The 15,658-nt window shown below is 46.5% G+C and overlaps 1 protein-coding gene across 1 annotated transcript in view; it reads right to left on the bottom strand.

The window, feature by feature from the left end:
- Positions 1-7,368: 7,368 nt before the first annotated feature.
- Positions 7,369-15,658, bottom strand: part of sptbn5 (spectrin, beta, non-erythrocytic 5) — a 33,234-nt gene continuing 24,944 nt past the window's right edge. Inside the window, exons 67-75 of the mRNA XM_076749147.1 lie at positions 15,455-15,631; positions 14,923-15,030; positions 13,954-14,853; positions 13,813-13,872; positions 13,626-13,709; positions 13,293-13,384; positions 12,891-13,007; positions 10,797-10,987; positions 7,369-10,681 (exon numbers count right to left, since the gene is read on the bottom strand). Of these exons, the coding sequence (XP_076605262.1) occupies positions 10,527-10,681; positions 10,797-10,987; positions 12,891-13,007; positions 13,293-13,384; positions 13,626-13,709; positions 13,813-13,872; positions 13,954-14,853; positions 14,923-15,030; positions 15,455-15,631 (1,884 nt within the window). The 3' untranslated portion in view covers positions 7,369-10,526. The remainder of the gene's footprint in view (positions 10,682-10,796; positions 10,988-12,890; positions 13,008-13,292; positions 13,385-13,625; positions 13,710-13,812; positions 13,873-13,953; positions 14,854-14,922; positions 15,031-15,454; positions 15,632-15,658) is intronic.

The raw sequence follows: 15,658 nt of genomic DNA, 5'->3' as shown, positions 1-15,658 counted from the left end.
TGGAGTTTTGTCGAATTTTTGTATTTTTCTGTAGAAACGTGTGACTCCAGTGCGCATTTCAGCCCCAGTTTAAAACCCAGCCCCTTGATTTGTGAAATAAATGCAACTTTATTTGAAAATGTGAATTTTTCCATGATGATTCTCTATTTTTCTCATCGTTTCTCATCAAAAGTCAGACTTTCAGAGCGTCTCAAACGCCCAAACGACTCGCCGACACGGACACTTTTTGCAGCGTAGAAAACACACTCACCCCTATCAACACTCGCCTGCCTTCCCCTCACCACTCCCCTCGCTCATTCTCTCCCCCACCTACACTAAAGCCGTCGCTGGAAAACACACACCGTGCATGCGTACACCCAAATCCCCGCCGCTCCTCATATTTACACTCAAATATTTTCCCCTTCGGCGTCTTCGAAACTGTTTACATCCAGACTCTGAGGGAAAATAAACAGAGGAGAGGGGATCCGGAGGGCACGCGGACACGGTCAGGACACGCGGAGGTGATTTGTGTGTCAGATGGCAGCAGACTGTTCGGCACACGGAGGCTACGAGCTGCTCTCCAAAGCCGATTCTCCGTGCGTAAAACGCGCGTAAAATGCGCACCGAGAGGCGCAAACACTGTGCCATGTCAGTCTGCCGCTTCCAGGAAGGTCTGTAGTTAGTTTCCTCCCGGCGGCTTCATGTTGGAGGAGAATCTAACAACAACACTTAGTGAGGTGAAGGCAGAAACACTCAGTGAACCGACAGACGACTCAAACTGCTGAAGGCCGCCGAACACGCGCGTCCACCCGTTTACTGGTTTCACTGACACATCACAGGTTATTCTAACCTGTAACTGATGATTCCAACACACTTCACTCAGGATTCGTTTCACCATTTCCTTTTGGAAAATCATCTCCTTTAACTCAAATACTACCACTACAACTGTGAGTGATAGTGTACTGATGGTAGTACTGGTGCCACAGCCACCGCCGCCGCCTCATTCGCCGCTGCTCCGGTGATGAATTCTGGGGGCTCGACTTTGAGGTCATTATGCTGCTGCGGGGGGATTTATTAATGAACTAATTCTGAAATACTTTATATTCAGTGGGTTTGATTCCAGTTCGTTCTAGACACAAATTTATTTAAACGTTTTTGTTCTTGGCAGTGAAATTAAATTTACGCACAGAAACATTTTCTGTTTAACAGAATAAATAAAAGTTGAATAATTAAAATAAGTGCAGACCCTCACAGAGAGTGTTGGTGCGTTTGGGGCTGAATTAAAGAATTAAAGATCTCAGTGTTTTTAACGTCTTTGTTACGGCCGCTACTGCCTCTAATACTACTGTTACTGCTATTACTGCAGTACTAGTACTTCATCCACTGCCGCCGCTGACACTGAACCTCCTGCAGACTCACTGGAGTTTTATCACTGCTGTTAGTTATGAGCCGTGAGTGTAAGGATGCTATTATTAGTATTAATTGATAACACTGCTGCTACTAACACGGTGTTATTTTTACCACGTGACCACGAGGGCTGCAAACACATGACCACAAATAATAAACACAATACTGATACTCAGATTTTTTTTTCATTGTTGCTGATTATGAGGCTTTGCTGTTATTACAGATACTGATGGTACTATTACTGCTGCCACAGCAACTACAATTAAACCTGCACCACCACAACTGCAGTACTACAGTACAACAAACTCCATTTACTGCTCCACTGCTGGCACAGTGTTCCTGGCACAGAACTGTTATTATTAGCCCAATAATATCACCAATGAATACGAGCGATCAGCATGTCTGAACGTTAAAAACTGGAAACACGGTCTGAAACGGACTCTCAGTCCACCTTAAACGGCTTCATGTGAGACACGTGGAGTCAAAGCTGTCAGTCCCCAGCAGCTCAGTTAACACGTTTTAAGGCGCTTTGAGAGCAAAATATTTCTGAACATTTGGCAGGAAAGTGTCGCTGATGTGTGAACGTTTGCTCTGATGCGGACTTTCCGCAGCCTGCCTGAACCTCAGGATGTGGACTGTCTGCAAACTGACCAACAATCAGAGAAAAGCGCAAAGTGTTTCCATCTGTGCGCGTCAGTGCGACAGAAACCAAGCAGGGGGAGAAAATTCCCTTCAGTCTCCAAAATGCTGCAGATTTTCCAGAGTGAATGAAACGAGTCTCTGCTGGAAACTTTGACCCCGGAGGAGCAGCTGCAGCTCGGACACACGGAGCCTGAACCGTCCGAGCTGCACAGCGAGCCGCAGAGCAGCGCTGATTGTCTGCCCACAGCCGAGCGGCACGTCGCTCTGTCACACCGACCAAACATTAACGATGAGGAGGGTCAAAGTGTGGAAATAAGGCAACAAGATGCAACAGCTCACATGAAAACACGCGCTTTGGTTTCATGCTGGAGCAGAATCAGTGAAGCGCAGCTGCGGTTTGATGAAGGACAGACTGAGGAGCTCAGTTTGTCACCTTCTCCTTTTCGCTTCTTTCGCAATCTTTCCGCTTTATGTCTTCATTGATCTGTGTTTTGGTTAAAAAAAAAAAAAAAAAAAAAAAAGATTCCCAAACGTTTTGTTATTGTGGACTTTTCACATGAATGACACGAACAGCTGAAATCTGTGAAGGAGATACAAACTTTAGTTTGACTCCAGTGATGGAAAAATGCAAAAAGAAAGACCGAAAAAAACCTTGTTATTATTGTATTATTATACTTTATTATGAGGGCGACTCCTATAAACAAACCACAATAAACAACAACAATAAAAGGATCTAACAATAAAATTATTATTATTATTATTATTATTATTATTATTATTGACAAAAGAAATAATAATAATAAAACTTGGCTTTTGCTTTTCTGGAGCTTTCGGTCACATGTTGCGGCCTTCAGCAGCGCGCTGCTGCTGACGCTAAGAATATCAATGGGCCCTCAAACTTATTATTAATATTATTAGATATAAAAACTAACCTGGCTTCGCTGCAGTCGCGTGCTCAGCGCGCGTTTTCCCTCCGGAAAATGAATTTGTTTTGGAGAAAACTGGTTTTGTGGTCATGCTTTTATTTTGATGGGTTGCTTTAACTTGATGCTTGTTTGTCAGCTTCTCTGTGACACTCAGTGAACTAAACATACTGCTTGTTTGTTGTTGTTGTTGTTGTTGTTGTTAGTTTGCTCACAGAAGCTGAAGATGTGAGTTTGGACCGTTCACCGTCTCCGCTTTATGTTTTCTGCAGCGTGTGGCTGCTGTGTCCTCCGTGTGTGTGTGTGTGTGTGTGTGTGTGTGTGTGTGCGTGTGTGTGGACTCTGCAGCATCCAAACAGGACTGAGGAGGAGGAGGAGGAGGAGGAGGAGGAGGAGGTGCAGAAAAAAACAGCCATCCAACCTCAGAGAGAGAGAAAGCTGAAAGTGAAGCGCCTGTTTCAGATCTGGATTCATGTTTGTGGGAAACGTTTCTTTGGATTAAACCTTTAAAACAAACCCAGCAGGAGGATCCATCAGAGGAGCGAGGAGAGGAGGTGCTGCGTAATCTGAAGGAGAAAAATACAGAGACAAAGAATTAAATGTTGAAAGCTGATTTTTTTTTTCCCCTAACAGCGTCGACTTTAAATCAAACCAGACTCCGTTCATTTTATCCACCATTTTAAAACATACTGACTGTGTGACGTGAGAGACACAAACCAGACTCCATTCTTTTTCTTTGGAATTTTAAAACAGACCAATGGGACATCAAACAAAAACAAATGAGAATCAGTTCATTTTACCTGATATTCTAAACACTATACAAATACTATGAAGTATGAAGTCCAAGTTATACTGAACCAGACTCAGTTCATTTTCCTCTGAATTTTAAAAACACAAAGGAGAGAGAGAGAGAGAGAGAGAGAGAGAGAGAGAGAGAGAGAGAGAGAGAGATGTGTAGCGTGACCTCTGGGAAAGACTTCAGATTTGATTTTCTTTCAGACTCAAAGTCAAACTAAACCAGACTCCATTCATTTTTCCTCTGACTTTTAGAGCGTGTCTAAATGATCAGATCTGTGGGGGGGGGGGTTTTTCTGTGGTGGGTTAGGGTAGGGTGCCGGTGCTTTTAAACATGATGACAAACTTGGACATCAGCAGGTTTTTGGATGAAACGAAGTCGCTGTCTCTGTCGGAGGTTCTGGGTTTGGTTTGACCTTTTTGACAAACACACCTCACTCATCCACCCCACTATGATGGAGTTAATCTCCACATCAGGCCTTCCTGTATCAGACATCAGGTTTGTTTGTTTCTAATAAAACAGACTAGAGAAAAGTTGACTTTTACGTCTTCTGTTGATCAACCAACAACTGGGAGTTCAACTCAGCCCAAACCAGACTCCATTCATTTTCTGATGAATTTTAAAAGACATCTAAATTCTTAAATTTGCAGCACCACAGACCAGAGAGGCCGACTCTTCTCGCCTCTTTTGATGGTAAAGAGGCTTCAAACATTTGAATTTCCTCACACGCGACGATGAAGATCTGCTGCGACAAACATCTGACGCACAAACGAGTTTAGAATCAGTTTTCTTATTAGTGATAAATAACGAGTTCACCAGCTGCTTTTCCTTTAGAGGCGCCGGTGAAACACTCCAGACGTCCATCAAGCCGACACGTTTCATCCAGCTCGTTAGCAGATTTAAACATTTTCATTTAATACAATAATGCAGAAAATATCAACGTTTGGCTCCGTAATCTTGATTTAAAGGTGAGTTTACACCTTTTTTGCACCAAGCGGATTTATGGACTGTTGAAAGAAATAAAGAATGTAATTATCCTGGAAAACTTTCTACTTGTGTTTCATGTGATTTATTTGTGTGGAACAGAAAGATTTTAAATCGTAATCAGAGCTGCAGAAAGAAAGAAACCCGGCGGTGACCTCTGACCTCCATCATAATTAACATCTCAAACATCACCAGGAACAAACGTTAATTCTATTTTGGTGGATTTTCTTCAACATCAGGTCTCATCTTTCCTTCAAACGCGTCATTCAGCTGGTGATCACCTTCGATTTAATCAACCTGGAGCGTGTTTCCATCAGGGGAAACGTGTGTAATCAATACCGATCAATGAAGCTGATCAGGAGTCAGTCAGACACCAAGACAGAACCTGATAAAGCATTTTAAAGTTCTTCTGGGTTCCAGAGGCCTTTAAATGGGTTCTTTAAGAGGAGCTTCTGTGAGTCCTCAACAGGTTTCAGGGTTCTTAAGCCAAATCTAATGTTTTTACAGGTTCCTCTGGCTCTTAAACTGGTTCCAGCAGTCCTTAAGGGTTTCCTCAGGTTCTTGAGGAGGCGGCACCGTCGGGTCCAGGGGCTTTAAGGACGTTCTCAGTCTACGTAAACAGGAGTTCCTTCTCTGGGGGTCTCAGCATGCCTTTGGGGTTTCTGTGGGTTCTTATGAAGGTTCCACTGAGTTTAAACCAAGCAGCAGCCTCTGAGGCTGAAAAATGAAGCACATCCTCTAACGGCCCCCTGAGGCAGCTCCCAAAGTGAGTCATTCCCCATAGACCCCCACATTAGAACTTTACAGCAGAAATCAACACGTTCACAGCCAGCTTTGGTCTTTGGCTGATTTCCTAACAGGGTACTTCTTAGATTTCTTAAGGGGTTTCTGGATGTTCCTGAAAGGTTCTGAGGTGTTTTGGTGGATGTTCAGTTCAGGTTCTTCTGGGATTTGAACAAAGTTCTAGGTCTGTCTGAGAGCCTGGTCTATGGAGATATTTCAGGGGTTCTAGCAGCTCTTCAGGAGTTTCTTGGGTTTGTAAGGAGGCTGCACAGGATATAATCTGGTTTGTAGAGGTCCAGGAGATGTTCAGGGGCATTCATAGGTCAAGAGGGAGGGCGGAGGGCGGAGGGCGGAGGACAGAGGACAGAGGACGGAGGACGGAGGACGGAGGGCGGAGGACGGAGGACGGAGGACGGAGGACGGAGGGCGGAGGGCGGAGGGCGGAGGACGGAGGACGGAGGACAGAGGGCGGAGGACGGAGGACAGAGGACAGAGGACAGAGGACGGAGGACGGAGGCGTCCGAGTGTTTGCTTCTGTCATTCTGGGACGTTTGAACACATCCACTCTGATCTCTCGGCTGCGGCTGCATGTAAACATCGTCAGGATGATTATTATTGGCTTTAAGGCTCAGATGGAAAGTTGTGAGCAAATAAACCAGAGGATGAACAGCAGAGAAGAAGGAGGAGGAGGAGGAGGAGAAGAGGAGGACAGAGGAGGACAGAGGAGGACAGAGGACAGAGGGCGCCTCCCAGCGGCAGAAACAGGAGCTACAGGAAGACAAAGCTCCTCCTGCCTCTTCATGGATTCATTTAAAGATTTAAAGATTTGTCTGTGATTACTGGTTATTTCTGTGGGCCGACTTTTTAAACAGTGCTGTTATTTGATTTGATCTGGATGGAAAAAAACACTAAAATCAGACACAAAAGAGTCAAAAGGAAACTTCTTTTCTGCCGGCGGACAGATGATCGATCCGCAGCGACACAATCCGTTTTTTTATGGCTTCATTTTGTGTGTCAGAGAAATAATTCGATGAAAATCATGATTGTGGGTTTGAACATGAAACCATAAAACATCAGTGAGCAGAAACTGATTAAAAACGGATCAAACTCGAAATAAAAAGCCTCGTTTGAAGTTTTCTTCTGTTTAAATGTTCTGAATTATTCACGAAACCAAATGTTCAAGTGAAAAAAGTCAAAGTCACGTGAGCTGATCGGATCGATGTTTCTGCATTAGAGCTCCTCTGACTCTCAGCACGTGCACAATAAATCAATTCATTTGGTTTAACTTTCACTTTTAAAAAATTTGGCACTAAATAAATTCAGAATCCGCATTAAAAAAAAACCATTGAATGAAATCTATTAAATTAACCAGAAACCAGTGTTTTATTTTCAACATTTCATCTGTGTGTGTGTGTGTGTGTGTGTGTGTGTGTGTGTACCTGGCAGAAGCTGTTCTGTCCCTCTGCAGGTGTCACCACCTGCACCACGCAGTCATGGAACTTCACAGGTGAGACCGGAAAGAAGGCCGAGCACGAGGACGGGAGCGGACCGACCAATGAGGACCGAGTACTCAGAGTACTGCAGTAAAGCCTCCTGAGTACTCATGTAGTACTGTAAATGGTGTGCAGGTCATTTGAAATAAATAAACGCTCACTGACGCGCTGCTGGATTAAACTGGTCTGTGAACTGGTCAAACTGGGCGGACGGGCCGCACACAGCAGGCCGCGGTGCTTCAGCTCCTGCTGCGTTTTTCTCTTTCTTTCACTCCGTGAGCTGAATGTTGAAGCGGGAATCAGACGGAGGCCTGGAGGGCCAAAAACAGGTCCGGCCAATAAATAACGAGATAAACAATAATAAAGCTGAAGGTCGTTTTTATCTATTGAACATCTGAAGACGGAAACATCCGAAAGATCAAATCCACCAGTTAAATCCGAAACGGCCTGCTTTAATCTGCAGATCAGGACACTAAAAGCGCTGAAACCAGGCAGGAGTTCAGGGAACATTCAAGAGTCTGTCACTTAAAAATGACAGACACGTTAAGGTGTGAAGTAAGAGCTTTTATTACCGTTTATTTTATAAACTTCATTTGCTGAATCTGAACACAGAGATCATTTATAGAGGAAGATTATTTTTTCAGTGAGAATTAAAACATGAAGAGTCTCAGAGACAAACTTCAGCTCAGATGAATTCAGGAACTTTTTCTGACTTTCTGCTGAAATTTGAATGAAAATCTTCATTTTCTGCTTCTCCGCATGTCTCATTGATCACACTCTGTTCTAAGAGTCCACAGACTGATTTGAACCGTCAAACTTTATGTGTGCGTCTCTGAACCGGATGAACAAACACCTCCAGCAGTGGAAACGTGAATTGATGTCGGAGAAATGGCCTCAGATTATGAAATAAAAAGCAGAAAGTGTGAGCGGAGCGCAGTCAGAGGCTGAACTTCCTGCTGTCCTGCAGCACAAAAACAAGCAGGAAAATCATTATCTGTGTTGGCGCCGCAGGGTTAATGCTCCAATCAATGAGCAGCGCTGGAAAGAAGCCCGTGAGGCGGACAATCAGCCTGCTGGAGCCCGAAGACCCGAGCCGAGAGGCCGAGAGGCCGAGAGGCGCAGAGGAGGCTCATTACTGCAGCGACAGCGACGCCGTGCGGCCGACGGGCGGAACTACACACCTGTACGGCTGGGAGGACACAGTACGGCTAAAAGTACTAACACCGCACTGTACAAATACTCCGATACAAGTAAAAGCCCTGCAGTGAAAATGCTACTTCAGTAAAAGTATCTCAGTATAATGAGGGAAATGTCCTTGAAGTATTGAAAGTACTGCAGTGCAGTAAAGTGTCCCTTTGAAAAGCATGAAAAGACTCAAATAAGGTACAATTACCTCAAATTTGTGCTTAAGTACAATAATCCTCTTATGGGAATGAAGGGGTGAAGAAAGATCTGTTTTTAAAAAAATCTTGACATATTTCAATAACTGCTTTTAATCCACGTCGCTCTAAAACCCTGAAAGCATCATGGATGAACCCTGAGGTGGTGATTACATCCTGTCAGGGGTCCCAACCTCCGGGGGGCCACAAGCAGCTCTGGAACAAGTACTCTGCTAAAGTGAGGGTACCAATACGACAAAGTAAAAGTATGCTCTCAGAGGCAAAAGCCCTGCATTTAAAGTAATGCAGTAAAAGTACACGTTTATTACAGTTTAAGCTTTTCTGTCTCAGACTTGGAGGCCGTGTCTATTTCCTGGAGGCTGAGCGCTGTGAAGGAAGTCTGAGCAGAAAGATTAAACCGATCTAAACACATCAGCTGCCTCAGCGACCCTCCGGCCTACAGCTGACCTTTGAACCCTGACCGGTCACTTAGCGGATCAATAGATCAATATATTGATGCTGTCTGCGCATGCTGCCACACAACATGCACAGAACTCCGAGAGGGAGAGAAAGGTTCAGGAAGTCGACGACATAACGTGGAAATATTTAATTAAAACATTCAGTGAAACTCAATCAAATTAATCAGTTTGGTTCATCTCGGAAATTCTCGGTTTTAACAATATTTTCCACCATCGTGACATAAACACAGAGCAGAAATCAATAAAACGAAAGAGATTATTGGTTAATCAGAGACGGCTCAGCGCGCCGGTTGAAAGGCTGAATATAAATAACATTGTTCTGACGTGATGTGAAGAATGAGGACGTGACGTCACGTGTTTAGGATTCAGTCTGTCTGAATGACTCTCAAACACCTCAATCGACTTTAATTTCCCAAAGTGAAGAAGTGTTTGAACTCCTGATTCCTCTCTAAAGTCTTAATGTGACTCATTATTTTTAATGATTGACTTATTGATCTGATTGAATGGAGGAGAGGATGAGTGTGAACTTGTTTGGATTTGTTGCTCATTAATAAATGGAGTTCATTTCCAAAAACACTGACTCATTAAGCAAAGTTCATCTTTTAAAACCAGCAGACGTGGAGCGTCGTCTCTGCTCGTGTTCCATCCTTCTGCCGCCACAAACCTTTTCTGCGCCTAAATGTGACAAATCTCTTTGAGCTCATTGGCTGAAAACCTTTTCTTTGTTGCTTTCTGGAGCCGAACTCTTCACATGAAGTCACTTCAAACAGTTTGAGATCAGACTCTGGAGGTGATGTAACGAGGACACCACCCGTCAGACGCGACGCCGCCCGCCGCTCGGCCGCACAGACGATCACCTGAGCCGCTCTCGTGGAGGCGCGCTCTCTGATTGGCTCAAACTAACAGGTTTCTGACAGGCGTCTCGTTTCCAGTCAGACTGTGTTAAGTGGGACTGATTTGACAAACAAAGTGTTAACACACACGGTCAAACTGCTCAGCACTGATCGTTCGTCCGCAGTGACAACTCAACGGTTACTGTGAAGAAACACAAAAACCTCCAGTTTTCTAAAGCTGCTGTGGCTTCATAAGGCTGCAGGACTCACCAGGACCAGGACCAGGACCAGGACAAGGACCAGGGTCATTTCTTTAGGTCAACACGAACAGATCACTGAACTCTCTGAAAATTCTTTCCTTCCTCCACACGATCACCAACCACAAAGTATCAGCCATGTTTTCATCTTCTGTCACCTGATGCTCCTGGTCAGCTGGTGTCACCGTTAGCATGGAAGCACTGGTCAGCTGGTGTCACCGTTAGCATGGAAGCACTGGTCAGCTGGTGTCACTGGTACACTTCACTGCTTGGTGATGATGTTGTGTTTCTTTCTCAGTTTCTAATTTCATGATCATGAGCTTCTTTATTTTCTCTGAGGCACTTTGTGTTCAGTAAAATCACTTGGTAAGAAAAACCATATCTACTTGGCGTCTGATGAGGCCTTGACGACACCTCGAGCGTCACGTCTGGAAGCTGTGTCCCTGCTCTGAGTGATGAACCGTATTATTGGCATATTAAAGTCTAAAAATGTGTCTCTGAAGACGTAAACGTGTCACCTGAACCACGCGTCTCCCCAGGATGAGGATGAGGACTGATGATCAATAAAACTCTACTTCTTAGTGAAAAACTTCCTGAAGACGCCCCTCAATGACTTGTCTGTGTTCGCGCTGTTGTCCGTCACCTGGGGGGTCACGGTGGGGGGGTCCTGGGTGTCGGGGGCTGGAGGAGGGGCTGAAGGGGACGGGTCTCGACCGTTCTGTGGACCTGCAGAGAGATGAAGTACAGTCAGACCACATATTCACAGATTCATTCACTCACCGATAAGCTGTTAGCACGGTGGTACTGAACAACATGCTAACATGCTGCGCTGTCGTCACACCTGTGGTCTCGACCTCCCCCTCGTCAGGGTAGCGGTGCTTGTTGTAGTAAGTGTGGGGGGGTTTGGGAGGAGGCTGTCCCTCTGTGGACGGCTGTCTGTCCACGCTCGCAGTTCTCCGTTCAGCCGGTTTGGTCGAATCGTCCGGAGCCTCGGCCAGCTTCTCCAAACTCAGGTTGACTGAAGACGCTCTCCTGAACGACAAAGCACAGGCTTCAGCTGCTAATAAGCTAACATCTGTAAACTAAAAAAATAACATTATCTAGCTCGCTAGCCAACCAGCAGCTGAGGGAGATATTAAAGAAATATTCCAACTTTTTGGGAAATCCTCATTAGCTGTAAAATCAAAAGATCCAGATTCAGATTCAACTTTGTGCGTTCCTTACAAAGACAGGGTCAGGACTTTTTTAGCCTAGCTTAGCACAAAGACTGAAAACAGGCCTAGAAAAATAAGATTTAGTTTTCAGCTACAGTAATCAGATAAAACCCGTGAAATCCTGGTGGAGCTGATGAATGTTGGTCATATCGTTACAGGCAGAGGGGCGAAGTTCTAAGAGCTAATGCTACTTAGCCTGCTAGCTAACCAGAAAGAGATGATGGTTAATCTCAGCTTCATATCCAACGCCTGCCTAGCTTAGCTTAGCACAAAGCCTGGACAGCAGCAAAGCTCCATGAAAAGGTAAAATCCACCTTTCTCAGCTCCTCACTGCCTGATTTAAATGTTGTGTCTTGTTAGCTAACAGCTCGCCGCTCCATCCCGCAGTTTCTTCTGTTCCTACCCCTAAAATAAACACATTCTCCTGCGCACGTCACGTTATCAGTGTGTTTCTGGCTGCATTAGTCCGTTGCCTCTGCTGTATATTTCATGTCCATGCTGCAAAGCAAACCGATGTAGTGCACGGCAGCGTGAATGGCCCCACGGCGGCGTCCTGCGTCACCACGTGTTTTTCCACCATTGTGCGCCAGCTGAATGTAATTCACCTTGTCAAAGTATCTCATTAAAGAAAAATCCCGCTGGCAGGGACTTTCATTTCTTTGGCCTCTCACCCACCTGAGAGGTGCCCGCTGTCCCCACAGCGCTCAGTGTGAACAGGTAGATGTGAAAGTCAAAGTCAAATTACCTTCCGCTGTTTGAAGGAAACCACTTCAGTCTGAAAGTCCGTCAAAACACCAGTGACTGACAGACGTCCTGTTGGACTCCAGAAACCAGTCATGCGACGCTTTTGTATCAGCGGCATTCGTTTAACTTCAGAAAATCGTCGTGAGAAGTAAAATTGTTCAGACCGGCAGCACTTCAGTCAACGCAGGAGAAACGAGGCCACTGATAAAGAAAGACGAAGCCAAGATGTTGACGCGCGCACACGTTTTCAGCACACAGAGGACAGTCGGGTGTCCAGCTGCAGAGCGACGGACCATCACATATCCAAGACGTGAACCATGAGGATTTTATCCTGATACTTAATTCACAATCGTCTGCTTCACAGAGTGACGACTGGTTCACACGTCCTTCACTTGATTCAAACTCCTCATTAAAATACTGAAGGTTTAACTTTTTATCGACAACAAGAAGAAGAAGAAGACATCATTTCAGTTTAGCAGTGAGGCTGACAGACGACCTGAACCCCAGACACACCGACACAGGTGACACAGGTGGAGGCGGACACAGGTGACACAGGTGACACAGGTGAAGGCAGACACAGGTGACACAGGTGGAGGCGGACACAGGTGACACAGGTGAAGGCGGACACAGGTGACACAGGTGGAGGCGGACACAGGTGACACAGGTGACACAGGTGAAGGCAGACACAGGTGACACAGGTGGAGGCGGACACAGGTGACACAGGTGACACAGGTGGAGGCGGACACAGGTGACACAGGTGGAGGCGGACACAGGTGACACAGGTGACACAGGTGGAGGCGGACAATATTACTGATTAACACAAACAGTGGAGTATTTTCATGGTGCAGTATTACAGTATTAGTACTTTTATTGAAGTAAAGGTCAACCACCACTGGTGTAAGAGGGTTCTCTCAGTATAAATTCAATGTGTGTGGGTGTGTGGGTGTGTGTGTGTGTGTGTGTGTGTGTGTGTTTACCCTGAGTCGTCAGAGTCGCTGCTGGCAGATTCAGAGCAGTTCTGAAGCTTCTTCAACCAAAGCAGCTGAAGTTCTCTGCTGGACGCCGAGAACAGAAACTGACTGCTGTCCTGCAGACTGAAGAGATAACACACACACACACACACGCACGCAAACACACACGCAAACACACACGCACACACTTTCACTGTGTTGACATGTTGTATTCCTTTGTTCAAACCTACAAACTTTATTTAAAGTTGTAGAGGAGACAAAGTGTTTTTTAAGAAACCAAACACGTCTCTAAAGAACTGCAGCAGACAGTTTTGATGAAGATGAAGATGAAGATGCCTTAAAAACATCAGTCTGTTTAATTCTTCGCTCAGTGCTTCATCACCTTTCCTCCATCTTTAGCTCACTCACATCACTCTGATGGTGTTCTCCTTCCTCCTGTAGTGAACGTTCTCCCTGCAAACGGCTCCAGCCATGTTGACAGGAGGCCACCTAGAGGTCTTCTGTGGAAGCACAACACACACTCAGGTTTCCAGCTTCAGCATTTCGTTTACTGAAAGTCTGTTTGTGGAGGAAAGCTGCACTGAACTACGCTTTAAACTCATGAATGACTGAAATCAAAGCTTTGGATCTTTTCCCTCCATTTAAACGTCTGATGTTCTCGTTAGACCTCTGAGTGTGTTCTGACTGTAACTCCGCTGTCACTGAACACACACACTGTCGTCAGGTGGACGCTTCTCGTACCTGTGCAGCGGCGGCTTGGTCTTTGAACAGGCTGAGCCTCTCTCCTTCCAGAACAGCAAACACCTCCTCCCAGTGCTCCAGATCCTGTGGCAGCCAATCACAGACAGACAAGACACACCTGTCAGCCAGGGCCCACCAATGGTCACAAAGCATTTGTAGAAAAGAGACACCTGTTGGCGTTTCTCACCTTGTTTTCTCCTTGTTTCAGTTTGATCTCCAGTGCGCCCTCCATTCTCACTGCTGTTACCTAACAGGTGGGAGAGAACCAATCAGTGTTCAGTGATGATGAAGTGATGTCAGTTCATTTCACCTGAGTGACAGTTTTTACCTCCGGCGTGGAGCTGGGGAGGCGGAGCTCCTCCTGTGGTAGATCTAACTGTCTCTGTCGCTGTGGAGGAGACGGAGGCGGCTCCTTTGTTGGAGGAGCAGCTGATTCAGGTTCCTCCTCTGTGATTGGTGCAGCGGTCGGGGAGTCAGGTGGTGTGACCTGCTTTGCAGCAGGTGGAGGTGGAGAAGTTGAAGGTGGTGGTGATTCAGGGGGAGAGGTTCTCTCTGCAGCAGGTGGAGGTGGCGGTTCAGTGGGAGCAACAGGCTCTCTGATTGGTGGAGGTGGGTCAGGTGGGGTGGTGGGCTTCCTCGGTAGCCTCGGCGGCTCAGACCGGCGCCCGACCGGCTGCTCGGTGGAGAAGATTTTGGGCTTTGGAGCCAGAGGAGGTTTGGATTTGGGATGGTGGTCTTTCTCTTCAGACGGAGGGACGGGGGTTTGAGGGGGCGAACGAGGTGTGGGGGAGGTGGGTGGAGAATGTTTTGGGGAGGAGGAGCCAGTTGAAGCTCTGAGGGGAGTCACGTCTGAGTGGCTGGTTTGACTTTGGGGCTCTACAGTCGGGCTGGAGGGGGGACTAGCAGGAGGACTGCTGGACTCTTCCTCCGCCTCCCATTTCTGAGGCTTCCTGCTGGAGCTGAGGCGTCTCCTCCAGTCTGAGTCAGGGTGGAGATACGGGCTGGGTGGAGTACTGGTGGAGGCTGAGAGACTGGTTTTCATGTCCGGCGCGGTGGATCTGATCGATCGGTCGGTCCTCCTGCCACTGCTGACTCGACGGACGGGGTCTCTGGAGGAGGTCTGTGCCGTCCTCAGATCCGACGGTTTACTCCTCAGGGACGAGACTCTGGCTGGAGGTTTTCTGTCCTCACGGTCCACGTTTCCATGGAGACCCAGTCTCTTGTCCCTCTGAGAAAAAAAGGACGTCTTTCACATTAAGAGAAAAAGAGTTTGACGTCTTTTTGTAAAGTTACCAACCTGTGTCTTCTTCTTCTGTAGTGCGATGAAGCGGTCGCTCTGGGCCTGGATCATGGCCTCCAAGTCCTCCTGCCTCCTCAGGAGCTCCATAACATCTGACACAGAGTCCTGGAGGAACCAAAACAACACGTTTCAGCTGAGAAAGCTTCTGAGGGAACACGGTCTGAACGGTGTCTCTGAGACGTCCCGTAGCCAGAAACACCCCACAGTGAGTAGAGTAACGCAGAGCTACCAGAAAGTCTTCTGTCTTTGACTCCAGACTGTCCTTTGAACCCCGAACCTGTGTTTTATATGGACTTAAAAACATGGTTTAGAGCTGCTTTGCAGACGCTCTGAGTTTAAAAACCTGATGATTGAAGTTCTGCAGTTACAATGAACGTCTTATTTTTTGGATTTCTAAGTGGATTTATGGATGTTTACTCATGATATCAGTTAGGACGACGTCCTCACAAAGTGTGTGTATCAGGTTTGAATCCTCTGGACTGGACCTCCACTGTCACTGACCCATGGCCTCATTGTGGTCTGGACCTACCCCGTAGTCCTCAGCCATCAGGGTGCTTTCATAGGAGTTCAGCCAGCGCTCCGCCTGCTCCAGCTCCCTCTGCAGGAGACAAATCTCCAGCTGCTCCTCATACAGGAACCTGGTTTCCTCCCAAACCTTCTGCACCCGCTCCTCCAGCTCCTCCAGCTCACAGACACGCTCCTCCACCTAAGATGAAAATCAACACAGAGGAAG

Source organism: Chaetodon auriga, chromosome 14, assembly GCF_051107435.1.
Source record: "Chaetodon auriga isolate fChaAug3 chromosome 14, fChaAug3.hap1, whole genome shotgun sequence".
NCBI lineage: Eukaryota > Metazoa > Chordata > Actinopteri > Chaetodontiformes > Chaetodontidae > Chaetodon > Chaetodon auriga.
This window is presented reverse-complemented; position numbering and strand designations above follow the sequence as displayed.